General features: G+C 41.6%; 1 protein-coding gene across 6 annotated transcripts; it reads right to left on the bottom strand.

Moving 5' to 3' along the window:
* Positions 1–998: 998 nt before the first annotated feature.
* On the bottom strand, positions 999–23,732 carry ERGIC2 (ERGIC and golgi 2). Of its 6 annotated transcripts, XM_040544750.1 has the most exons (15): positions 20,190–20,289; positions 18,531–18,645; positions 18,061–18,206; positions 15,673–15,781; positions 14,287–14,333; positions 13,161–13,231; positions 12,068–12,108; positions 10,863–10,964; positions 9,965–10,060; positions 8,840–8,895; positions 7,699–7,797; positions 6,390–6,487; positions 4,542–4,704; positions 3,737–3,816; positions 999–3,066 (listed from the first exon to the last, which is right to left on the bottom strand). In XM_040544750.1, exons 3-15 carry the CDS (start codon positions 18,164–18,166, stop codon positions 3,001–3,003), a joined length of 1,134 nt encoding a protein of 377 aa, XP_040400684.1. In that variant the 5' UTR covers positions 18,167–18,206; positions 18,531–18,645; positions 20,190–20,289; the 3' UTR covers positions 999–3,000. The 6 variants fall into 6 exon arrangements, with proteins under 6 accessions (XP_040400684.1, XP_040400683.1, XP_040400686.1 ...); XM_040544749.1 differs by lacking the exons at positions 18,531–18,645; positions 20,190–20,289 and adding an exon at positions 23,580–23,732; XM_040544752.1 differs by lacking the exons at positions 18,531–18,645; positions 20,190–20,289 and adding an exon at positions 23,397–23,524.
* Positions 23,733–25,739: the final 2,007 nt, after the last annotated feature.

Raw genomic sequence — 25,739 nt, 5'->3', positions numbered from 1 at the left:
CGCATTTCACCGCCTGTCCTGCAACAGGCACTGCACGCCACAGAAGGTGGTGAGAAGGACCGAGCGACCCCCGGCTCTCCAGCTGTAGCCACAAGACACAGCAGGAGGCTGTCGCAGGAACCTCCGTGGCTTCCCCGTCACACCGCCCGCCTGCACGCACCCCAGCACAGCCCGCTCGTGTCGCGCTCCCACGACGCAGGGAACGCAGCACATCACTCGGCATGCAGACGTTATTTACTACAATTACATGAATTTACTCCCTATTTCAGCTCACAATCAAATGAGCCCTAAAACCAACAGGGTTACTTGAGAAATACCTGCTCACATTCCTTCCCCACTTTCTCTTGGAAATTAAGGCACCGTTTCCCAGGAGAGAAAAGACAGCAGCAGGGCAAAACCCAAACCATTCCCTGCTGAAAGCAGGACAGAGCTTTTGCCCAGAAACACAGCTGAGAGGAACAGGGCTGCCACAGTAGTCTGCAAGACATGCTATGAATACACCTTACAAAGGTTAAAGTTCTTCACGTGCTCCCTCTTCAGTATCATGTTAGAGACAAAGATAAAAATACATGATTTTGATCATTGTTCCTGACCCAGAAAATGATCGTATTAATCACCATCGGGATTTTATTTCCCTTGGGAAGCCCAATGCTTTCATTTCTTTCCATACTCCACTCACTTTTTGCCCACAACATAGATAAACATGACCAAAAAAACATTTCAATGAACTGTTTTCTCTGGAACCCCCTTGCACATCCTGGCTAAGGTAATTAAAATGTGTGGTGCAAGGCTAAGCGGCACCAGCTGTAACAACCAAACCCTCTGCAGGGAGAAGGCAAACGGCACCAAACAGCGAAGTTCAGCTGATCCTGCATTGAGCCTGCAATGCAGTGCCTCAGACCTGGAAGTCAACCCCAAATTCTCTCCCATTAGCAGCCAGCTGTCACACAAGCTCTGCTCTAGACAGAACAATACAAATACGCCACACGAGGATTTAAGACACACCAAGCCACTTGGCCGTTTTATGTGAGAATAGAAAATAACATTTACATTCTGATACAGAGAGTCAACTGAGATCAAAACCTCCGCCAGTGCCATCTGTTCCACGCAGCTCAGAAACAAGGGTTAGGACAGAGCCAAGAGCAGAACCAGCCTGAGCCGAAGTAGGCAAAAAGCCTCGGAGGGAAATGCCAAAGAGATTTGGGAACCCAGAACTTACAGCTTCTGATCTTCGTGCTCACTAGGGACAAGAGTTTGTTTCTCAAGTTGCTGGAGTTTTAATTAGTGTTAAAAAAAAACACAGAAAACCATAAATTCAGAAAATATAAAAAGACCAAACTTGGCTGTCAACCCCAAGGACCTGCCTTCCTGTCTTTCTCAAGAGTCAAACTGGACAAAGGTCTTTCCTCATTTCCTGCATTTTATTTAGTATTTTGTGTAATTTCTCAATTTCAGAAGCCCTTTGCTTTGCATAGCAAATCAGCTAAATTATTTATACTGTGCTCATCACCAAGATCCAAGTGTCCAGTAAGTTACATTAACAGAAGTCAGCAAAATCTGACAACGCCAGAGATCTTTATTTTCCATAGTCAGTCCTCCTTTTTTTTTTTTTTTTTTTAATATCCAGTATGGTGAACAAGGCCAGGGTCAGCATAATCTCCTAATACATTATTAAACCAATTTTGCTGAGAAGGAATCACACTGATTATTTTTCACCCTGGTGGAGTAACTGTTTAACCACAGGTGTGTGCCAGTAGTTCAGCAGTAAGAGGATGTTCTTCAGTTTCTCGAAGCACCGTCTATATCAATAACATTCACTCTCAGTAGCATATTTACAATATAAAACCGATATTGCTCTTTTCATTTATTTTACAAAAACCTTCATGAACAATAAGGATTAACTCCGCGTGTCACTTCTCATCGTTTGTCTGCAGCTAAATGGTTGAGATTCCCCAAAGCTGGGGCTAACTTGGGGACCACCTCCACTGCTCCCTGCCTGGACTAGCAGACTGCCCAGCTGGCCTGAATCCCGTGTTTCTACAGTATTTAACTGAACCAGAGCAAGGCAGTTTCTTGCTCTTGCTCTTTTTCCTTATGTGCTAGCAGCAGGGGTACAACGAAGGTTGCATCAAAGCAACTTCTTTACTTAAGAAAGTGGCGTATGAAGAGTTTTCCTGATCTTCTGCTAGGGAGCCAGGACTATGCTCAGAAGCCTTATTTAAAAGGTTTCTAATTCCACCTCAAAAACCAGCACCAGACACACGGGAACCCATTCTCAGAGGCCTCGAGAACTTCCACACTAAGCACCAGAAGCGATATTGTCACTGCTGGCTACGCGGCCGTGTGAAAACACAGAGGCACAAACCTGCTCTGCATTAAGGAATGGTGAGACCACAAAGGCAGCAGCTACGACCAACGTTATGGCTTGGGCTCCATCTTACTCCCTGAGTTCTCTCTCTCAAGCAGGACTTCCCAAAATCACTCCCAGCCTATAAGAATGGCATCTTCGCCCCTACCCTCAGCCATCGCAAAAGAACAAGAAAACCCAAAGCCAGTTTGCACGCCTAGAAGAAAAAAACAGCTTTGCTACTGTCCCTCTTTGCCTGCTGCCCGGCCCTTCCACACATCCCACTCGGTCTCTGTCCCCCCGGAGCCCGCTAGCCTGCCCGTAAGCAGACACTCCAGTGGTTGATGGCAGTCATCACAAAGACGTTCAGCTTGACCATGAATACTGTACTGGCAGGAACGCTCCTTCAATCCCCAGCTGGTCCACCGCACCGGTCTCAGAACTTCCTATGACTCCATACGCGCTTAAAAAGACAAAAAGTTACAGAAATTTTGTTTGCTGCTTTGTTGTTTTTTTTTTTTTTTTGTAGAGGCTTCACTTTTTCCGCTGCCCATCAGTACTGTCTCTGCATATTGCACAATGTTTTCTTTATTATAAAAAAAAAAAACGTCTTCTGTATCAGGCAGGACGAAAGAAAATTCTCTCAGGAGGCGCTAATGCGTGTTATTGTCTGTACTTAGAGGTAAGTGGTTGCTTGTGTGGCCATCAGGAAGTGGGACCTAGTTAAACGAAAACCAAACATTATTAGCGGCTTGTCTGGGAACATTAATCCCCCACTGCCACCCCAAAACCACATTTCTTCTCCAAAATTTGTACGTTTTTTATTACACAAATCTATTTGCCTTCCCTTATCTCCTCCCACTCACCTAACTTTGCCAGCTGGCAAACTTGAACAAAATTTGAAGACAAGGCTCCCTACAGGCTACATGGAAAAAACAAAATTAAAATAAAATCAAGTAGTTTCTAGAGGAACATCACTACTAATGTCCAACGTAAAAGACTGCTCAGTTCTTCCACACTGCTTGACGGAGGGAGACTGATGAGGCCTGAGAAAACAGCTGATTTTTGTAGCAGTGTGAAAATTAGAGTAACATAGCATGGATGATAGAAGGAATGTAGCAGAGAAATTCGTAACGAACTCAATTTCATTAAGTTAACTTCTTAGAAAACACCTTAGTTCCCTAGTTAGGTTTTCCAAGTATTTTTAAAGGCTGCTGAATCTCCACTCATACAGATGTCAAAGGGAGAGCCATTGTGAGCATCTTAAATTCTCTTGGGGCCAAGTCCCAAAGTTGTCCTATTTTCTAACAACTCCAACTCCAAAATCTTATCATCCATCTTCAGGTGTCTGTACTACCTATTTAACACCTGTAAAGTAGTTTTTCTTACCGACGTAGATCTGTAAGAGCCCAGTCTGAACCGGCAAAAAATAACTTCTGCTACAAATCTTCCAAAACCATGTAAAATTCCTGCAATGTCGAACAAGATTTAAATTGTCACAAGAAGCAAGACCGAAGTATTTATGGAAATGTTACAACAAAACTCTATGATACCTAAAAACAATGCAGTGCAATACACCGGTATGTGAAATGCTAAGAAAGTAACTACAAAAAAAAGCGGAAGCATCAAGGAAGGTAACAAAATTCTAACATTCTGAAACGCATCAATAAAAACAAAAACAAGGCTATCCAAGCAAATCTAATCCCCCCTGCCTGGCTTCAACGGGTGAAAATACACTCTGTGAAAAAAAAACATTACTTTGAAAGACAGCTCTTTTACTACACCCTCTTCAAGTGAAAGCCAAGAGAACAAACAACAGGGCATCTTGCTTACAAGTTATGTTGTGACTAACAAAGCAAATTGTGCCCTTTGACTTGGTTTATTTCCTCTGAAGACCAAATCCTGCAGTACGCTGACAAGTTACATACGGAAAACCCTCCCAGTGACTTCAGATGGAAATGTTACCTCAACTTTTTGGCACTGATTTAGCACGAGAACCCAGCTACAGAAAATTCACAGAACATCAGAAGGAAACAGCAGGCCCCCTCCAGACAAAGCGTTCTGGGACACTGACAAGGAGTAGCTTTTATTGCACATTTTAGGACTCCCTCTTATTTATCCATAACATACTCACAGTAACCTATAAAAAGAGATCTAATAGGACATAAGAAAAAGGGAGAGTACTGACAGTTACCTGTAGTTGAAAAAATTCCCCCAATAATGCCACAGAGACGTACTAAGAACTGCCAAAAAGGCATGTGCTCTTCTGTCACCGTCACCATAAGTGAACTGATATCGTATTTCATGAATATTCCTGACACCCCGTGGCTGCCAGCTGCATGGTTAATTACTCTTTCCTGAGAGATGGGAGAGAAACACAAGTTAGTTGCACCTTATTAGTCACAAGGAAAACAATCTTAATAGATGTGATGACAAAACTACTTCATCGGAGAGATGAGGGTCACAGTCTTGGTCTAGACTGTGAAATCAAGTGCGTGCACTGGTGTAACACAGTGCCCCGACTCCTCCTACTTTATGCACTGCTATTAATCGCTTAACTCAGGATGAGAACTTCAGGAAAACATTTATGGTGTTGGACAGCCTGAGCTGCGGCAATTTTCTCAAGAGGTACATGCAAATCTGCATACAGCATCTACAACTTCTTAGGCTTCACCCTTCTTCTTCAAGATCACGTCTAGATTTACGTGCCACAGAGGATTTAAATACTGGTTCTTAGAAAGCATCAGGGAAGATCCTAAACTTGAATACACCATCATAAAAATTTAGAAGCATAACTTAAATTAGACCAATGCTTTTTTTTTTTTTTTCCCCTCGTTGTGTGCTTGCTCTGCTTCCTATTATGCTCACCACTGGCTTCTTACTGCATCCACATTTTAGCCATGGCTAGCTGACCACCTTTCTCTGGGTCTGCACACGTGCCTACTCTTATACAATAAATATGTTAAGTTGTCCACTGAATAACTGCTCTTAATAGCCTTTTCTTAATAGCTCATCTGCTGGGGGGGTTGGTTTCCAAAGGTAAACACAAGCAAAATTTACAGGCGACAGGGCTACCTACTGAGAGAGACTGAGCAAGTACATAATGCCACTTCGCCTCCTCTATCTATTGACAAGTTTTTCTCCCTCACAACTTGAGAGCGTTGCAACCTTCCTACTAAATAAAACTGCCATCCTAATCTCTGAACTTCCTTTTAACCCAAGGCTTCCTCCATAACCTTCGCTTTAGCTGCTGGTTTTAATTAAGCTTTTTCACAAAGATTTTTTTTTCTTGGCTTGTGAATAAAAGATCAAAACGTAGTTCAGAGCCTGGAAATGATGAGACACATAGCTGGTACATGTAAGGCCTTTTCTCTTATTTACAGAAGTCTTTTAAATTGGTATCTTATGATTTGCTCATGCACCATACTGCAATAATTACTTCCTTCATAGATTCAGCATTAAAAGTTTCTCCAAGCTCAGAAGAATTGGAAGCTCTCCAGTCTGAAGAATAATTAAAGTTAGTGGTTCAACAAAGGCTAAACAAGATAGCTGAGAGACAGAAATGCCATGTGTTTTGTTTCACACACATTGTTTCCATTTCTGACACTCCACAACCAAGTTCATGACATCGTCACCTGCAATTTTCACTCTGTTTCCCACACAGACAAAAACCTAAAGGGCTAAGTATTTTTAAGGCTACACACGAGGTTACAGACCTGTAACTTACAGGACTTCCCCACCGCCATTAGCATCTAGGCAAAATAAAAATGACTGGACTCTATCGTTAATTCTAGTAGCAGACTCCAGATTTAGAAATGCAAAACATTAATGCAGGAAGTTACCATGCATCAGCAAGCGTATGTATTTGAACATCAAAATCACACTATTTACACATAAATCCAGTGCACTGGAATATTTTGTAGGCTACGTTTGTAATAGAGGAGTTTTCAAAAACTAAGCCTCAGTTCTCACATTTGAGCTTTTGTTAAGACCAATCACTGCTAGATTTTCCCCTGCATGGTTCTCTCTTAATTCCACTTACCCTTTCTGTCACTGAAAATTGATGAGTTTCTGCTGAAATTTTATACGTGTGGAGTTTGGTTGGCACAACTGTGATAAAATACTGGAACATCTGGTTGTCTAGAAGAAAACAAATCTCACTGTTCAATTAAGTACAGAGTAAAAAGATCATCTGAGACACAGTCATAAAGAAGTCAAACAAATACTGTGTAAGACAGTAAACCGACTACACCATTTGCAGTAGGGACATTCTTCAAGGGATCCTAGAACTGCCAAGACTACTTCAGCACAATCTACGTGAACAAAGTTTACAAGGGGCAAGGCCTACATCAGGTTTGTACTCAGAGACATTTACATTTTACCTACATAACGAAAAGATTAATTAAGGTCAGGCCACTCAGATCTGTAAATGAAATGCATTGCGTTTCCCAGGGCAGTAGAATGAGTTTCACGGTCACATTTTACATTATACAAACTGCCACAGGCATATCTATCTTGACAATGGTTTGAATAGATTTTAAGCATTTAATCATCTATGTAAAGCCAGAATCCCTTCAAAACTCGTTATGGTTTCCTCTCTTGATTAGAGAGTCTTCTAGAGACTTCTTCTAAAGCAATCAGTAGGCTTATGCATTTATGATTGCTCTGTCTTCATTCAATTCCCTTAGAGAACAAACATTGATAAATTGAAGCAATTTATTTCAATTACACAAAATCATTCTGGCTGGAACAGCCAACGTACCAAGGACTAACTTCAAAGCAACAGCAGCTTTAACAGATCCTGAGGATCACTTGCATGGGGAATAAGAGTCATCAGAAGATGAGACATAAGTATCTCTGTAAAGTAGGTTACTATATTTATACATGAGAAGACAGCAACATGCTAAGACTCCTGATGCCAGATATTTTACTTATTTTTTTTGGTGGAGGTGGGTTTGGGGGTTTTGTTTTTCAGTGTTTTTTTTTTGTCATTGTTTTATTGTTGTTTTTTTTTCCCTTGTTATGACAACAACTGGTTCTATGACCCTCCTCTGTAGCACACAGTTGCAAAACTCTTCGCAACTAGAGCAGGCATACAGTAACTTCAATACAAGCCTGGACTAAACTTCAAAACATCTTTAGCAAAACAGTGAGGTCCAACAATACCAATCTTAAAAAGAAACTGTCTAAGATGCCATGTGAGTAATCAAACAGTGCAATGTTCACTATCAAATTTAACAAGGCATATTATTTCTAAGTCACACAAATCATGAAATGTGATAATGTTTTATATGTAATTACTGGAAGAATATACAAAACAAGATGCTTTTTTTTGAATACACAACACTTACGGTCTGATGCTATTTTTTCTGTTCCATCCAAGGGATTGATAATTCCTGGAATAAGCTCTCCAAATGACAGATGATCTATTCTGTGTGAGAAGTTGTAGGCTGAAAAACAATACAGAAGAATGGAACGTTTTTAAACTATGAACTTCTGTACCTTTCTCAGAGAAAAGGACACACGTAATTCTCACATTGGAAAACTTATTAATTAGAATACTTCAAACACCAGTGTGCATTTCATTGGATTTGTGCTTGTAATTGTAATAAATTCACATACATATCTCAAACACAATTTGAATTCAAAGTATTTAGAAAGAAATTCAGTTTCCGTACAAAAGAAATTCTAAAACAAACTGTATCTGTATTTGAACCAACCTAGAAGCTGAAGAGTCAAAACTTCATGACAGGAAATTTCTTGTTCATCAAATACGGAAGTTCTACAATTCAGGTTGTTGCACATAATATTAAAAAGACTAAAATTTCATAAATTAAACGTACAGAGGAAACACAAGCACCTGTCAAGTTATTACACTGCCTGATTTTGCAAAGATATCTGAATTCTACAACATTAAACACCTGTGCTAATGTACATTCACAGGCAGACGTGGAGATTTAAACCAATTAAATATCAAGTTCATTTTTCACGGTAAGTCACCCTTGCCTGTCAGTAAGTATTGCAACAACACACATTTAGTATCCAGACTCATAACCTAAAAAATGAAGCATCTAGGGACAGAGGTCAAACATTTTTAACCTTTTGAAAAACAGATTTTGCAGGAAATTGGTATTTTGGACTGAAATACAAGAATTTCATATGGTATCTGTGTTATAACAAAATATATCCAAGATTCCTGTGTTATCGTTATATTATCATTACTATAGAAGCAACTTATTAGTATTACCTTTAGGTATAGAAGCAACACTATTAGTGTTATCTATAGGTAACACTAATAGTATTAAACATATAGGGGGAAGGTGAAATCCCTACTGAGTTACAACATCGAAAATAATATTCTTCACTCTCTTCTGCAATGCAATTGCCCAGCTGGACGACCTCTGCAGCAACAACCTATGTTAACATCTGAAACAGATGACAGCAGTCTGAAAGAAGCAATACTCGTTCATAAGGAGATAACAAAGGACTTACACTCATGGCTTACAAGGGCTGCCAAGTGTGCATGGCCTCGAGGGTGTGGTATTGCCCTAAAGAAAGTAAGATATGTTTTTTATGGAAAACTCGTTCAATTAAGCCACGCACACACAGTTCTCCTAAACAGGATTACGTAGAAAAATTACCTCTCTCTCTCTATTTCAATACTATATAGGGAGAGAATGTCTTTTCATTTATTTATATATGAGGACTACAACAACTAACCAGGTAATGACTCTAACAATGAGGTATGAAGCAGGCCAGCAAAGAAAGCAATCAAAAAAAAAGTAGCAGAAGAGGAACAGCCTTAACAGCAATAGAATATAACGATGAGCAAAAGGAAGCAAGGGAAAGCAAAATACTATTCTGGGTTTAAAAACTGGAGACACGAAGAGAGAATTTAGGATAGTCCATATGAAAGGCCAAAACAATTGGCTTTGAAAAGGGCTTAAGAAGCTGGACATCTAGGTGCAAATCAGAGAGGTGGTTCAAGACCAGACGGAAGAGACACTTGGAGAAACATCCACACAAAGGCAGCATCTGGAATTACATGTGGATAAATTAGAGAGTACGGACTGCGTGTTAAGGTCTCTGCTGAAAGAGATGACAGGGAAGTGAGGACAGCAGAGTTGGAGAGCACAAAAAAATTAACACAAATTTGTATGAGATGTACCTAAGCTAATACCATTACAGAAGCATATCAGAAAGTCTCTCTTCATATCAAGATGAATGGGAATTTAGCTCCCTCACTAATGGTTCTGTTACTACATCTCAGCTTTGAGAAGTCTGGACAGGCCCAGAGACGGAAAGCCGGTAGAAGCAATCCACTCCATGTCATATATTTACAGAGGGCCTGTTTTCAAGAAGTTTCATCCTAGAAGTCAATGGAATTCATAACCACTACACTGAATGCAAGAAAGAAATAGCAAACTTATTTTAATAGCTTATAAGAAATTTGTCTTAACTGCTCCAGGAAATACACCACACGGAAAACGCATGTGTATGTCACAGTGAAAAAAGTAACTATTTAGAAGCTTAAAAGCATACACACACATATACATGCATGTACTACACACAATGTAGAAGTCTTTTTTTTATTTTCAGAGACTGAACAGAACATACTTGCCCACAGTTATGTGAAAATTCCCTGCCACTTTATTGACATACAGATGGCCATGAATTCTGCATGCATCTGGAGACTGTAATGAATTATCTTCCCTGTTTGAACAAAACCAACATAAAGAGTACTTGAGAATATTTGTTAATAGAAGTAACAGTAGTATAGTTAGATTTTCTTTTTCCTGGCACTAAGATAAAGCATTATCATCTACCTCTCCTTACCATATTCTCCTGGAGCTATATTAGGGATGGCAGAAGGGAGAGAAATGTATAAAGCTCAGCCCGAGGAAACCAATACGTTTATGTTCATACTTGTATTCAGAGATCTGGCCTACAAAGCTAACATATAACACTTGAAAAACTGAACAGTAAACGTCCCAAGACCTTACATATATCTTGCTGCCCTGTGATTTTTTTTCCAATTATTTCTACCAGATATAGATTATTCTGAAAGTTTTCTTCCTACAATGAACAGAGCACAACCTGCATCACATTAATACTGTAGCAACAAGAGCTTTCAACTTTTTTTTTTTACGAAGCCTTCCCCTTTCCACACTGTACTATATAATATTCCCCTTCCCACGCTGTACTATACTGTATGATACTGTCTGTATTGTGTGTACATATATAGTATGTACATATTTTTACATATATACACATACATACATATATGTATATATACATATATACTGTAAGCCTTCTCCATGTTGGCAAACCCAGAGATTTTCATAAAACTGCAGCCCTCCAAAACAAGCATCAAATACACTATTTTAAAATGCAATTAAAAGCACTAACGCCTTCTTTTCTTCCAAACTTATCTTCAAGAAAAAATAATAAGCCCACAAAAAAATGATATCTAATTAAAGGAGGCTGGGGGAGAAACACCCCAACTTTTTCTTACCGCGGTGGCAATGCTGTAGAAGCACTTTTAAAAGCACTTTTGAATATCACATCTTGAAGAGAGTGTTCTTCCTGCAGCCTACTCTGAATTAGCTGCAGCATCCTAAAGGTTATACAGACAAGTGTGAAAGCATGCAATATAGAAATAGAAAATAAATTCACAATTATCAGCTTCAATTCCAGGTTATAAATAGGAAAGTTAGCAAGACTTCACGTCAGCATCAAAGCGCTGTATTAAACATTGACAATCATACTTTATACAATCAAAAAATAAAAGTAAATATAGCTTACAGTTTTGCTGTTAATAGCAGCGCATTATGAAAATACCAAAGCTAGACAGACTCCCAAATAAGCTTTTTTTTCCCCACAGTTATCAGCACAATGATCACACATAACCAAGCTATTCCAATTTCAGTGATAAACAGTGTGTCAACTAACATACACAAAAGATTCAAACTCATTTGCTTTGCCTGAATGTGCAATCTGTTATTATGGCTCCGCTTTGACATTCAGATGTCAAGCTGTCTGTGTCACATATCTGAAGCCCCAATTAAAACCTGTGCTACCAAGTGTTTGCTCGGTAACGTAAGCTGAGTGAGTCTGTGTACTTATCTTGTCTTGCAACAGCATGACCCAATTCCACAAATCAGTCCAAGCCCAATGGAGGAATTCTTATCAAAGTCAACTACTAGAGCAGTCTGCAGGCCTCACATAAAAGCACCTTGCGCATTATATGCACAGCCTTGTGTAAAACAGTAAAAAGAAATGTTTCCCCCACCCTTTTTTACAGATATCTCATCTTTTGGAATAGTATAGCTCAATTATTAACGCATCTGTCAATAGAAGATGAGCTATTCTGGCAAACAAATATTTCTTCTCATGACAGCAAATGAACAGTCCCGTAAAGAAATATAATCTTGCATATATTATCACACAAAATTAAACAAAACCCTAAGTATGCTTATAGCAAATTCATTACAAATGCCTGATATGACAGCATTTCATTGAAAATAGCAAAATTTTTGTCATAGCGGAGATCTCAAATGATGAGAAAAGCAAAGTAAATTTTTTCTCATAGGTTTGCACTCAAATTACAAGCAGGAGCTGTCAGACCCAAGACATGGCTCTGTTATGCGACTCAGGTATACCTCAAGGTCGCTTCCACTACAACTAACACAAGCATGCATCTCAGTACTTTAGAGTTACCTTTGCCATTCTTTTTGTTGTGGGCTGAGTTCAAACACCACCTGAAACAAAAGCAACACACCTAATAAAACACACAGAAAGCACTGGTCCCCTCCCTGAAAACCTAGAAGAGACCTGGTGGGGTGGGAAGTTGTGGGAGGCTAGAAACAAGCCCCCACTTGCTACCACATACTATAGTTTATGAAAGGATTTTGCTCTTTAAATCCTCCCCCCCAAAAAAAATTATTCACTTGCTTTCATTTCTAACTTCAGAATCTTTTCCTAAAGCTCTACTAACTTGAGTTAGCAGTCCCTGCCCTTCTAGCCTTGGACTAATACAAGCTAGAAGAAGCATGAAGCAGCAATTTAATTCTAAGTGCTACAATCGACATGCATGATTCTGATGAAAAAAAAGCAATGAAATGAGCAGAGAAGCAATCGCTGGAAGACAAGGGTTCAGGAGCAGCATATTTCTAGGGTCATTCCTCACTGAGGATGTCTGGAAGACTAACTACCAGACTTCTCCTACTTCAATCTGGTAGTTTTCGGTAAATGATAAATTACTTGTATACAGTCTAATTACTTCAAAGGTTATCGTATTATGCAAGTCCACTTTAAGAGCATAGGCTTACACATTTCTAGCACTTTCGGTTTGCAATACAGAAATTAAAAGGATACTTTTAAATTAATTTTGCCATTCCATATTATAAGGATATCGTGGTGACTTTTCACTTTCTTAGAATCACAGTATTCTTCTAGTTAAGAAGCAGTTAGATCAATTCTTTTTAGAGCTCTGACAGTTTTCCTTCCACATCAAATACTGGCATTTATCCCAAGAATTTAAAAGTGTAAAAATTAATAGCCGTAGAAATCAGTAGCTTGTTAAGAAGCACTGACCCGGGGCGTCAGCTGTGTTTGAATCTGCTGTTATTTGCAGAGAGTGAACAGAAATGGCAGTGTTAGCCTAGTTCCCTAGCAGATTCCTGCAGTGAGCACTGCAGACCTCACTCCAAGATCAGACAATACTTGGGGAGGCTCTACGCAGCCCAGCTGTGGCAAAAAAACAAAGAGGTACAAGACAGCAAGGCAACCCCGCATCACAGAATGTACTTACTGGTTCATAGATTAGGCCATCTGCAGAGGCAACCATTGTTTCTGCTAAGTCCAGAACATCAGCCCCCACATCTGTTTTAAAAAGGGAGAAAAATATTGAGGCATATACATGATCATAAACAAAAAAAAGTGTTCAAGGTAAGATGAAGATTCACAGTACAGTGAGAAACCTTCAGTGTAAGTTACTGGGGAGAAGGGGAGAGGGGGAGGGCAACCCAACTCTGTATTTCTTGTTAACAAAGTCCAAACCAAAAGAGAAGCAAAGCTGTCAAGAAGTAGATTACTACGGGGTGGGGGGTGGGGGTGTGTTCAACCTATCAAACCTTGAAGTATCATGAGCTGATGCGCTGTGAGCAGGAAGAAGCTCTTCACACTTGTGGTATTTCCTCCCTGATGTACCACCTTCGGAGATGACGTATGCACCATACATATACAAGCTTTCTAGGATCTGTTATGTGCAAGTGAGTGGTTTTTTTTTTTGGTTTCACAAGCACAGAATCCAAACCAAGACTAGCCAAAACATAGGATAGTTTTACTTCTCAAATTTGGACAAAACAAAAAACCTTATAATTTCAGAATTTTCAAACTTTTGATGCTAACTAGAAAATATTTTTTAAAATTAAAATAAGTTTTCAGAGTAAGGAGGTATGACTTGTGAATTAAAATTTGTGAGACAGACCTAACTGTTGTCAAAAGAATAGCAAGCACTGCCTTTAAATGGAAAGGCGTTCATATGTTATAACCTAGTGGTTCCAGTATTGTTCAACAGTAGACCAGGTTAATATTTGCAAAGTTCATGACTGTGATAAATTCCTGCTGCTAAACTGTGTCTCACAATGAGCTTTTAGAATATTCCAGGTAGAGACAGACTGGAACAACAAATCATTTTCTTTCTGAAAGACAAACCAAAGTTTTGCCAGATGTGAATGACACAGCATAAATGCTTTTTTTTCTTATCTCATACCAATTCTTTCAATGAGTCATATCAGTACACTACATGCCATCAAGAACAGAATAAGTCCCAGTGTTAAAATAAATACTTTGAACGATATCCAGCCATACTGCAAGCAAAAGCATACTCTAAGAGTCCTTACAGTGCTTTTAACCTTTCACCGTTGGATACTTACATTGACACCTCATGGCAACTGTAATATCAATATTGATTCTTAGCTTGCTGGGAAAAAAAGGGAAAAAAAAGTAATAATTAACAGTGAGTACAAGTATCAAGAGAAATATTACTAAACTTTGCAGATTACTTGCAGAAATACAGTCAAAGGACAAAATTCACACCAACAAATATAAACCATTTGAAATTTGGGTGAATCAATACAGTTTCTATTATTAACGCACTGAGGACTGTTCATAACTTAAGAGATAAAAACTCTCCCTATAGTCATAGGGTTCTATCATCTCTAGGGATCTACTTCTGGGAACTCAACTGGCCACAACTAAGTCACATCAGCAAGTGATTCAACATTGTCTCAGCTCAGGATCAGACACAGTCTGAGCAATTACAGTGATAGCAATTTACAGTGGTTTAAATTGTCACAGAACCACAGGCTGAGTGATAAACCTGCACGATCTAACTGCAGTCTGCCGCAGAAAGCCTCCCAAGTCCCATATCTGTTTCTTAAGCACCGGACTCTCCTTCCCTTCTGTGATAACTTCACTAGGGAAGGAACCTATTTTAGAAAGACCTAAGTGTGGAACTCCTGTCTGAATGGATTTTCTCTAAGGAGAAAAAACTTGATTTTGATGCTTCTCCCTTACATTTCTCCCATTCTTTATTCTTTTTATTACAGCGCCCTTTGGTATTTCTGACGTACAAGGCACCCGATTAATATACATATATTTAGCTTGTTACCACAGCAACCAAGCCAAGTCAAACAGCTTTTAAAGTTCTTTCAATTCCAGACGTGCGACATTTAGAGGTGCTCAGTGTATGAAATCTCTAACTTCACACAGAATCAAGGGCGCGTGGCATCACCTTGGGGAGAAAGGCAAACGCAATCCAGAGAAGCACAAGAAATCAACAGCAAATGTATCCTCAGTGATCTTGGGGCCCAGAACAACAGACAAGATCAGAAGCAACCCCTAGATAACCCAGTTCTGAGTGCTCAAGTTTCATCTCCAGCAGCATTTCAGGGTATAATGGCAATATACCAACGGTAAAAACTAGCATCATGCAACCTTGGTGGGCTTACATAGCTGATGGGGAGCTACATATTACAATGTCCTCTGAATCATTAGCAAATAGATCCTCACAGGTCTCCTTCCCCAACACACCTACACTATTTTGACTTCTTCACTGCAGTAACCTCAGTTTCTCTTCTTCACAGAGTCCAGGAAAAAAGCCGCAAGTCAATCAACAAAAGATAAATTACCGCCCCCCCCTTAGTATTTCACTTCTATTTCAACCATTAATTGCTTGCAAGTCACAAGAATATCTCACATCTATTCTTTCCTGAAAGGCAGACAACTTCAATTTTAAAATTACAATGAATAAAAATTACCTAGTAAAATCCTTGTCTACTTCATACTCGTACTTCATCCACGTGTCCCGATACACCATAAATTCCATTACAGTCAGGAAAGCTATTGTTGTAAATGCTATCAGAGAAACTGAACAATTAAAAGAAAATTAGATTGTGACAAACATTCAGGAACAAAAGCAGGCCAAAATTCTAACGCTCCACAATCTGAGCATTACCAGTACAACACTGATATCTTTGATTGGTTTATAAATCCATAAGCTGCTCTTAGAAAAGTGTTTTCATACCTACAGTATTTTCTTTTGCAGAGGAAAAGAAAAAGTCATACATTTGCATCAAGAAAGGACTTCTCATATTAAGTACAGTCAACCACTAGAATAATGGGGAGGTTATGAAATCCCCAGGGGATTTAATAACAGGTTAGATACTCCTGAGCATAAAACACAGACAAATCACTGTCAGAGTTGGGCTAGGCAAAGATAATCCCAATTTCAAGTATGAAAAAAGGAAACGGTGAACTCTGAAGTCCCTTCAATCCTCCATTTCTCTACAACTTATGTTTTTATTTTTTTTAATATCTAGTTTTAGAGCCAGGAAGCAGGCAGGTAACAGAAATAATACGCATTGCATACACCGTCCAGTAAGCAGAAGGTACCCTTATCAGGGCACATCAGTAACGTTTCAAATTGAAGCTTTCACTTGAAGCTATGCAACGATCATATATATAAAGACCTTCACGTCAAGGCACACCATGAAAGCAGATGCACTAATCAGTTAATTCTTCCGGCCATGTCTCCTTTTGGAGGCCAGTAGCCCAGCCATGCACCATCAAAGCTGGAGCCATACTGCCTATCCAAACCCACCAGGAAACAATCAGAGCAGCAGACGCTTTCTGGGCAATTCTGAGCAAGGGGATTTGTGGAATTGAGTAGGTGAAATAAGTCTTTTAGACTAGACTCTCTTTTCTGAAGGCTCTCCCAGCCTAGAGCCAGAGTCAAAATTCATCCTGAGGGACTAGTCCTTCTTTTACAATGGGTTTTAAGACACTGAAAGGCTGCGAATAGAGTCCTGAGATGTTTTGCATCCCTGTCACACCAGAAAACAAGCCCGGTACTTGAATTCTGAAAGAAGTGGAAACACTATAATCTATGCCACTATAAATTCTGAATAAGACAATCATATACTGTCCTAAGGCTATTGGTATAAACCATATAAAGAATGCTACAGTAACCGTTGGTGCTGAGAAATCCTTAAGGCACCCTTCAACAAAGTGAAGTTCTCATGAAGTATGATGCTACACCAGAAAAGAGGATTTTTAGCCATTTATTTTGTTGTAATTTGCGGGGGAGGGGGCGGGAAAGCACCTCATTTGCTTCATCTGGAACTGGGCTTTTTAAAATTAACAAAGAGTTATTTCATTACCTCTTAGAGGTTGTTTTACATTCAAGAACCCTTTAATTATTAACAGTGCAATTCAGGAAACAGCAAATACGGATCCTTGTAATATTTACTTCTACACTATAAATCGTGTAATGACTTCAAAGGCTTATCCGCACATTGCAATTGCTTCTTGTACTTTTTATTCGACTCTGTTTCCGAAATAATTACACATGAGAAGATTTTTGTTCTCTATTTCAAACTGCTAGCAGTTTCCTATCTAACTGTGAACCATTCCGATAGTCCAACAGATGAAGTCACTGCTTCTGTATCAGGCTGCCTCTAACACAACCCAACTAGAGGCAACATTTTCTGGTCAGATACAAATAGAAAAGGTACTTCTTATAGCTACAGTATTCTGAGAGAAGCTCAAGTGACAGTACAAGCACATGCCCTGAAGTAAAGTGGTTAGTTCTTCAAAGGGCTTTCCTTACTCTTAAAATAAATGCATCTTCAGGACAAGCAGCATTAGAAAGCTGCTCTTCATCCTGATGCTCAGTTCTGCCGGCTTTGAGAACGGAGAATTCTAAGAACTGGAGATTTTTTCTTCTTCTTTATAAAAGCATAAGCGCTGAATCCAGTCTGCCTTTCACTCCACGCTGACAGTCTTAGCCAGAAACTTTATGCAGAGAAAAGGAAAGGGCTTAGCGGGACTCCGCAACTTACAGTTTTATTATGGCCTTGGCACACTGCACTTCCAGCCATAATCATTTCAAAGTGTTTACAGGGAATGTTTACATTCGTTTGAGCCTTTCATCAGTTTTACACAAAAATCTCCCTCGAGATGAGCACTAACTACATCTATTAGGAGAAGATAACTATGTCTTTACATGAATGAGGTCAGCTCTATCAGTCCACAAAGGAAATCAAGATACCAATTTTGGCTAGTTTCAAATAAACACAGATGCCTGCCCTCATCCAACTGAAGGTTCTATCCTCAGAGCATCATGTCAGCCTCCCAGGAAGGCCTACCTGTTCCTCCGCTTGCTGAAGTCTCCACATAGCTTTCAGGAACCTTTGGGAAGGCATCCAGTTCTTTCATCAAATTCAACGTCTTCTTCCGATTCAGTCGCCTCATCTTCAGCACACTCCTCCACTTCCTCCTTCATATATTCCCTCTGAATCGAGAGTAAATTGTTGTGATTAAAAGATACAAACAATTTGGCTCTGCCTCAAAACCAACTGACAGTAACGTAGCAATTAAAACCTAAGAAACGTGCTTTCCAGAAACACACTAGACAGTAGGATGGTCATTTTTGCTTCAAGAGAACGACTGAAATTGGCGTGTACCCCGCTACACACATTCCAGCCACAACCAGTACACTCAGCAGTTAATTACTGTGATTCATTTACTTCTCAATGAAATTCCTACTCACATTGGACATACAGAATTTTAATTTAAAAAAACAAACTTAGTTCTGAAGTAAGCTTGCTAAACAGACCTGACAATGCATGGAAGTCATCCACTTAGCAAAAAATATAGAATTGGCTGCATAAACTCAATGATTTCAAACTGCTCTGGGCTCCTGTATCCAGCCAATGTGGACTCATTATATACTGAAGAGAAAAAAAATAATGCATTTTGCATTTTTACTTTCACAGCTTTAGAATTTTATGATCATAACAGGATTTTTTTCCTATAAAAATGCCCCCAAAGCAAATTAAGTATCAAATCCTAGCTCTGTCCTTCAGAATCCTTTTTGTCCGTGACACAAACTCATTTCCACTTGGAGTCATTGATCCATTAAGCAGCACGATGCTGAGAGAAGCAGCCTGCCCAAGAAGCAGTTTTAAACTGTTTCCAAACTCTGCAAATGCGCTCACAACGCTGTCCTGCCAACACACCGCATGTTTTAACAAGCTGGCACTGCTGCCTTCCTCCTGAGGAAGTGCTGCACTTTGCCCAGAATCTGAAGCTGAGAAAACCACTGTGCATCTACTAGGTTTGGAAAATACGTCATATTATCGTACCTTGTTTAAAGACACCAAGGCAGGCAAGCTAAACTACCAAGGTAACACATGAGACACTCATCATCATCTTACAGAAAAATCTGCTAATTTCTCTCCCCCATTCCAAGAGCACATTGTGCCTCCAACGTGGCCTAGTGAAATTACTTCAGAATTATCCCCTGTTCTGCTCCTCCCCGGTGCTATGCAGACTTTGCTACTGTGAAATAGTAAGTAGGCTTTACTGGAAATGGAAGTTCACCGACCAAGAATCACGATCTGCATCTGTCATTTTCTCACTACAGAAGTTTGCTTCGGATCTTAGTGAGACTGTACAGGCCCTGCACTTGGGAGCAGCAGCCAAACCAGCCTGCAGGGATCAAGAAAATAACACTGTGCGTTACAGAAGATTTGAGGAAAATGCAGTTAAAGCAGGAAGAAAAGACGGATGCTGGAACAGAAGTTTGGTTATGCAGCATCAAAAAAAAAAAGAAAGATAATCTGGGAAGGAAGGTCCGGAAGGTCTTGTCCTTACTACACTACATAGTTGTGGTTTATGGGATCATCTCAACTGCACTCAAAGCAATTTAGGGAAAAGCTGGGAAACTTAGGCACAAAGATACGGCGAAGCTGCTGCTTTGCTGCAGTGACTGGAACCGTAACATTTGTTAGCACAGAGGAAACACGGGATGGGATTGCCTGCTGTCCTACAGACAGCCCTGGCATCGGTTCAGCCCCATTTCACATTCACATTTTCTGTACTGCGTGTGGAAATACGACAGACTCAGAGAATTTGAACACACTTTAACAAGAAACTTTCTAAACCACCCCGTGCGGGTGGGCACGGCATTTCTGTGATCTCCAAGCACCGTGTTTGCTGATGTGTCTTTAATCCCATACACGCACCCCACGTATAGGGCCCTGAGGGACACGTTACCTTCCTCCAGGCCCACCTCAGGCCCCAGTCACCGCGCACACGACGCCCCTACCCCACACCACGACCCCCAGAGCCGCCTGCACCCCGCGGGGTGCAGTAATCAGACCCCCACCCAGCCCCTCCGGCACGAACACCCCACAAACCCAAGCACCGGCTCAGCCCCGCCGCTCTCCCGCTTGGAGCCGAGCCGTGCCCCCTCCCCGCCTCCCCCCCGTACCTGTGGCGTCTCCGGGCGGCGGGCGAGGCCGGGGGCAGGCGGGGGGCCGCCCCGCTCACCATGGCAGCACGGCTCGGCCCGGCACTGCCCCGCTACCTTCCCGCCCGCCCGCCCGCCGCGCGCATGCTCGCCCCTCACACGGGCATGCGCCGCCCGGCGCGGGGAGACGCTGACGGGGCTGAGGGAGGGCGGGGGCGGCCGCCTGGCGAGCGAGGAAAGGAAGCGAGAAATAAGTATAATATATCTGTACGTATAAAGTTTTCTTATATATACGTTGAAGGAAAATGTCTTCTATATATACACATACATTAGTTTCAGAGGTTACGAGGGGCTTAGAACCTCCCCTTATCGCGAGGAACTGCCCCGAGTGCGGAGCTGTGCCGGAGCTCCCCGTGCTCACAGTTAAGGATCAGCCAAAGGGGCTGAGCTGAGGTAAATTACATGTAGTTGGGTGAATTAGGGGTTGCCAGTGTGGAAAGGTTCCCCCGCTGTAAATCCTTTAGGTTTCTGAGGCTCTTGAGGATTGTTAATTCCCTGCTGCATCAGGATCCAAAGCCAGTGACGCTCCAACTGGAGAAGATCGTGCTCCGAAGAGGGATGAACAGATACCACAGATTTGTTAAGTTCAGAATTAAAGTGATCAGTTATAGAACAGCTGTTTTAGAGTCACAGAATCATTAAGGTTGGAAAAGCCCTCCAAGATCACCTGGTCCAACCACCCCCTACCACCAATGTCACCCACTAAACCCTGTCCCTAAGCACCACATCCAACCTTTCCTTGAACACCCCCAGGGATGGTGACTCCACCACCTCCCTGGGCAACCCGTCCCAGTGCCTGACTGCTCTTTCTGAGAAGAAATGTCTCCTCATTTCCAGCCTGAACCTCCCCTGGCACAACTTGAGGCCATTCCCTCTAGTCCTATCACTAGTTACCTGTGAGAAGAGGCCGACCCCCAGCTCCCCACAGCTTCCTTTCAGGTACCTGTAGAGAGCAGTATGATCTCCCCAGTCAGCCAAAGGGGCTGAGCCCTGCTGAGCTGGGGTAAATTATGTGTAGTCAGGGTGAATCAGGGGCTGCCCGTGTGGAAAGGCTCCCACCCCCATAAATCCTTTGAGTTTCTGAGGCTCTTGAGGATCATAACTCACTGCTGCATCAGAATCCAAAGCCAGCAATGCTCCAACTGGAGGAACATTGTGCTCCAAAGAGGGAAGAACAGATACCACCAATTTGTGAAGTTTAGAATTAGAGTGATCAGTTAGAGAAAAGCTGTTACACCAAGTATCTTTAAAAGGAAACTAGAGAAAGCACTACTGACCTGGTCTGTGGCAGCAATGTTATTTTAGACACTAGGGGTCTATGGATATAAAAGGAGGCAACATCTATCAGATCTACGTTCGCTGTGGGGGGGGAAACTATAAGACAAATAGTGGGGAAACTAACAGATTTTGAGCTCACAAGCACGTCTTCTAACTGGAATTAAGGCTGGGCTAATAAAAAAGTCCTACCTCCCACCACAAACCTTATGCCCTTAGTAATGGCAAAGCTTATTTAACTCCAGAATTCCCCTAAAGTCACAACACTTCCTTTTCCTTAACCCTAATGTCCCCTAGAGCCTTTCCAACGGTGCTACTACCAGAACAGACTCACAAAGCCAAACTGAACGTGGTTACTTTGTGCTACTGCCACAGCGCCTCAGTTCACAAGTAGCTGAGGAGATACAGGCATCTTTCTAGAGTCAGAAGGGGAGATCTTTGATATCGTTTGGGAAGTAATAACATCTTACTCAAGATCAACATTACATAAAGGAGAAGTGCAGTTTTTAAGATTTTTAACAAATTAAAACCCATTTTACCAAATATTAAACCATAACACCAAACATTTATACCGACAGATCAGAAATGAGACTGAAGACCACTGTATTTTTTGATGACACAAGCAAGTAAAATCTACGCATAACCCCAGAAACAGAAAGTGAGCTTCACAGCATGAGTACAGATTTGCCCTTTTTAATAATTTAGAGAAAAAAAGCAGATCCACAACAAAATTGTTTCACCTAGCCTGTTAAAGTATACTGCAATTTGAAGAGGACAACAAAGTTTGTCTTGGCATTAACAGCACATGAGAAGGAAAGGAACCTGGAAAGGAGGAAGGACTACGAGCAGATCCAAAGAATACTTTTTGCTCTTTAGGGATAGGTGGACACTAGGCTTTGAAGAAGGAAAGAAGATACAGCAACATGCTTACGTTCTCACTGAATTCTAATCTGTTGTAATAATTTTGGGAGCTATTATAACTGAACAACTGTAACAGAGTCAGAAAGAAAAAGTGGCTAGGAGAATGACACTACAAGAGACAAACGACTGGGCCAAAACCAACTTTATCTGCATTTGTTCCCTCATCTCAGGCACAACAGCAGGCAGCTTTAGCCACAGGACTTTAAGCTCCTGTATTGCGGTGCCAGTGTTCATGAGTATTATTCAGCAGCCAGGGATTTCACTGGCTAAGCCCTGCTTTCCCTTTAAATGCTCTCAACACTACGGACTGGAAAGAGCAACGGAGAGATCTGGTTATTAGCTGTGCATCAGAGATGCTCAACAGATGTTCTCAGAGGCTATGAGCTACAGCAATCCAATCTGCTCATGGGTTTTGGCACTACTGCTCAATACCACACTGAGATGCTTCTTATAGAGGAAAAAAAAAAAAGTAACACGGGAAAAAAAACACAGCTTTGCACTGTTATATTTATATCTACAGCTGTCTCTATAAGATTTTACGGGGGAAAACACAATAAATGTTTTTCAGAACGTAAGAAAAATAGAGAAAGCAAGCGTTATACGATTATCTATCTGAGTATACCACTCCTGCAATACCAGACCACTCTGACTCAAACCCTGCTCCTCTCCTGGTGCACCTGCGTGCTGTTTTCTGCACTCCTGACCCCATCGGTGCCGGCAGCCTACCAGCACCTACCAAGTTACCTTCGGGAGCCTGAGGGAAGGAGGAAGAAACCTAGTTACTGACCACAGGCCCTGCAGGTGGGCGACTGGGCTGCCCCACAGCTACTGTTAGACACACTTTTATTTCAGTGCGGCGTTTAACAAGATCCTAAAGCACTCTGAGTCACGAGTACAGTCACATATGTAGAAATACAATTGATTTAAAGGGGGAAAAAAAGCACTTGTTAGCCCTGGTGATTTATGAAGTACCTTGGTGCTTACAAGGAAGGGAAAACCCCACAAAACGCCTCGCGCCCGTACAGTTTAGCAGAATAGAGGAGCATAAAGACAAAAAGCAATAGCTGCAGGCTGCGGAGCACGCCTGAGGCCGGGGAGGGCAGCGGGGCTGAGGGGGGGGACCGCGGGAGGGAAAGGAGAAAAGGGCCGCTTTACCGCAACGTGGAAGCACCGAGGTGGCATTTGAGGAGGAGGAAGCGCAGGTGCAAGAGGGCGAGCGTGGCGATAAGGGCTGGGAGTGGCCACGGGGGGCGGAGGGTGGGGGGGGAGGAAAATGGCAGCGAGGCGCCGCGCCTCGGGGGCGGGGAAATGGCGGCCCTGGAGGACCCGGGGGCAGCGAGCGGCGGCCGCCCGGCGGCACAGAGCGGCAGCGGCACGGGCGGGGTTGGGAGGGGGGAGCTCAGCGCAGCCAATCAGAAGGAGCCGAGGAGACAGGAACCAGAGAGGAGACGGCTGGGAGGGGCCGCTGCTGGGCTTGTCTGTCCCCACCCTGAGGCGGACTCGGTGGTTCCCCCAGGAGGGCTGAGGGGGGTTTGGGGGTTTTCCTTCAAATCACCTCAGCATCAAGTGTTCCCCGGGTCTTATTCCTCATACTGACTTCTGTGTTTGCCAGTCTGATGTGAAACAACGTCTTCAGCAGTGTTTTCTTCTTCTTCTTTTTTTTTTTTAATAAATGTGCATAATGAGTCGGTCATACCCAGTAATTCCAGTAGCACTTGTTCTCTTATCCCTCATTGCTGGGGTATCAGCATCCAGTTATGAGGAAAAATGTCTCAAGTGGGTAATAAATCAGACTGTCGGTACTACTTACGCCACCCCAATCATTAGCTGCTGAATTTGGGTGGTGGGCAGAACCTCTTCTGGGGGCATATTGGTATCAAGTTGGCATACACAACCCAAATCATCAACAACAACCTTTCAAAGCACGTTCATGTGGCCCACGGCATAAATTCAACTTGCTTGGGAAAATAAGCAGTTGAAATTGTACCTTTCATTACAATCCCACCCAAGCACGATTTCCATGCAATAAAATATGAGCTTGGGTGGTTTCCAACCTAAGAACCCCATGGGCCTGTGTTAATGAGCCAGCAATTACAAATGGTAATATTTTTGGTAATCTAGAGCTCAGGAGTCTTCATTAATAATATGAATTGCCAAAGATATTGTAATTTCACTGGTCTTTTGCTGTGTGTCTGTCCCTCTGTCTTGCAATCCCTCTTTGTTAAGGAACTCAGTCGGATGGAGGGGAGAGCTGTGCAAGGCTGAGGAGCAGAGGAGCACATCCTGCTTTCCTTGTGAGCAAAGGAGTGAACCTGGCTTTGCTGGCAGGCACCATGGAATCAATGCAAGGAGAGCCGTGGAGACTGCATGAGGACATTCTGTCATTTATGGAGTTGCTTCTCTTTCCCTATTAACTTTGCTTCCTATATTTATCAGAATAAAATTTTATTGGGAAACCCTTGCAGGCTCACAGCTTGCAAAATCAGTCTCCCAATGTGCTTGGTAGACTGCCAAATATCTGAAACCACCCTCTGAAAAGGAAGAGTTGATGGGGCATCTCAGAATGAGGTATTTTAGCATGTGTCAAAGACCTCAGCCTGTATTCCCTCCAGGCTTCTGACTGTTGGCCCAGTACTGACTCCTATAGAAGCCTTCTCTTACAAACAAGACGGTCAGGAAATGTTTCTGGATGCTCTTCTTCCCTTTGGGTGCAGGACCCTACGATTCTGTAATCCGGTCATTTTATTTAAATCACTGCAGCAAGTGCATAGCATGTGTATTCTGGCATTGTGTGGCCAAAGGCACTGTTTCTTTGCCTAAAACTTGGATGGAAATCCCCATTCCTTCATGAACAGGAATTGCAAATGCTGCGATACAAATAGCAGTCGTTATTTCAGTCTTATTTCTTTACAGTCTTCTAAGTATTCCATTTTCTCGGTGCATCTGTAGCTAGTTTAAATAAAAACAAGTGGCAATTAAAGGAGACCTTTATCTCTATTTTTTACAACATTTTTCCAGTTCAGTGCCACTTCTGTTTTTTTGAGAGATCATTTTTTAAATTATCGTTATGAGCATTTATTTTCACAGGGTTTCACAATGCACAAGAGCCCAATTAACCAAAAGGAAAAATGTGTTATAGCTACTTAAGCTATCTGAAAAAATCCCAGTTAAAGTGAATTCATCATATAAGTAGGTTGACTCCGTTCTCTGGAATCTGAAATCATTAACCACTACAAATCTTTTTAAGGAAAATTAATCCTAATTCTTCTTCTCAATGTTTCTGTGACTTGGCTAGCATTTTAAATGCAATTTAAT

Source organism: Cygnus olor, chromosome 1 (genome assembly GCF_009769625.2).
Source record: "Cygnus olor isolate bCygOlo1 chromosome 1, bCygOlo1.pri.v2, whole genome shotgun sequence".
NCBI classification, from domain to species: Eukaryota; Metazoa; Chordata; class Aves; order Anseriformes; family Anatidae; genus Cygnus; species Cygnus olor.
This window is presented reverse-complemented; position numbering and strand designations above follow the sequence as displayed.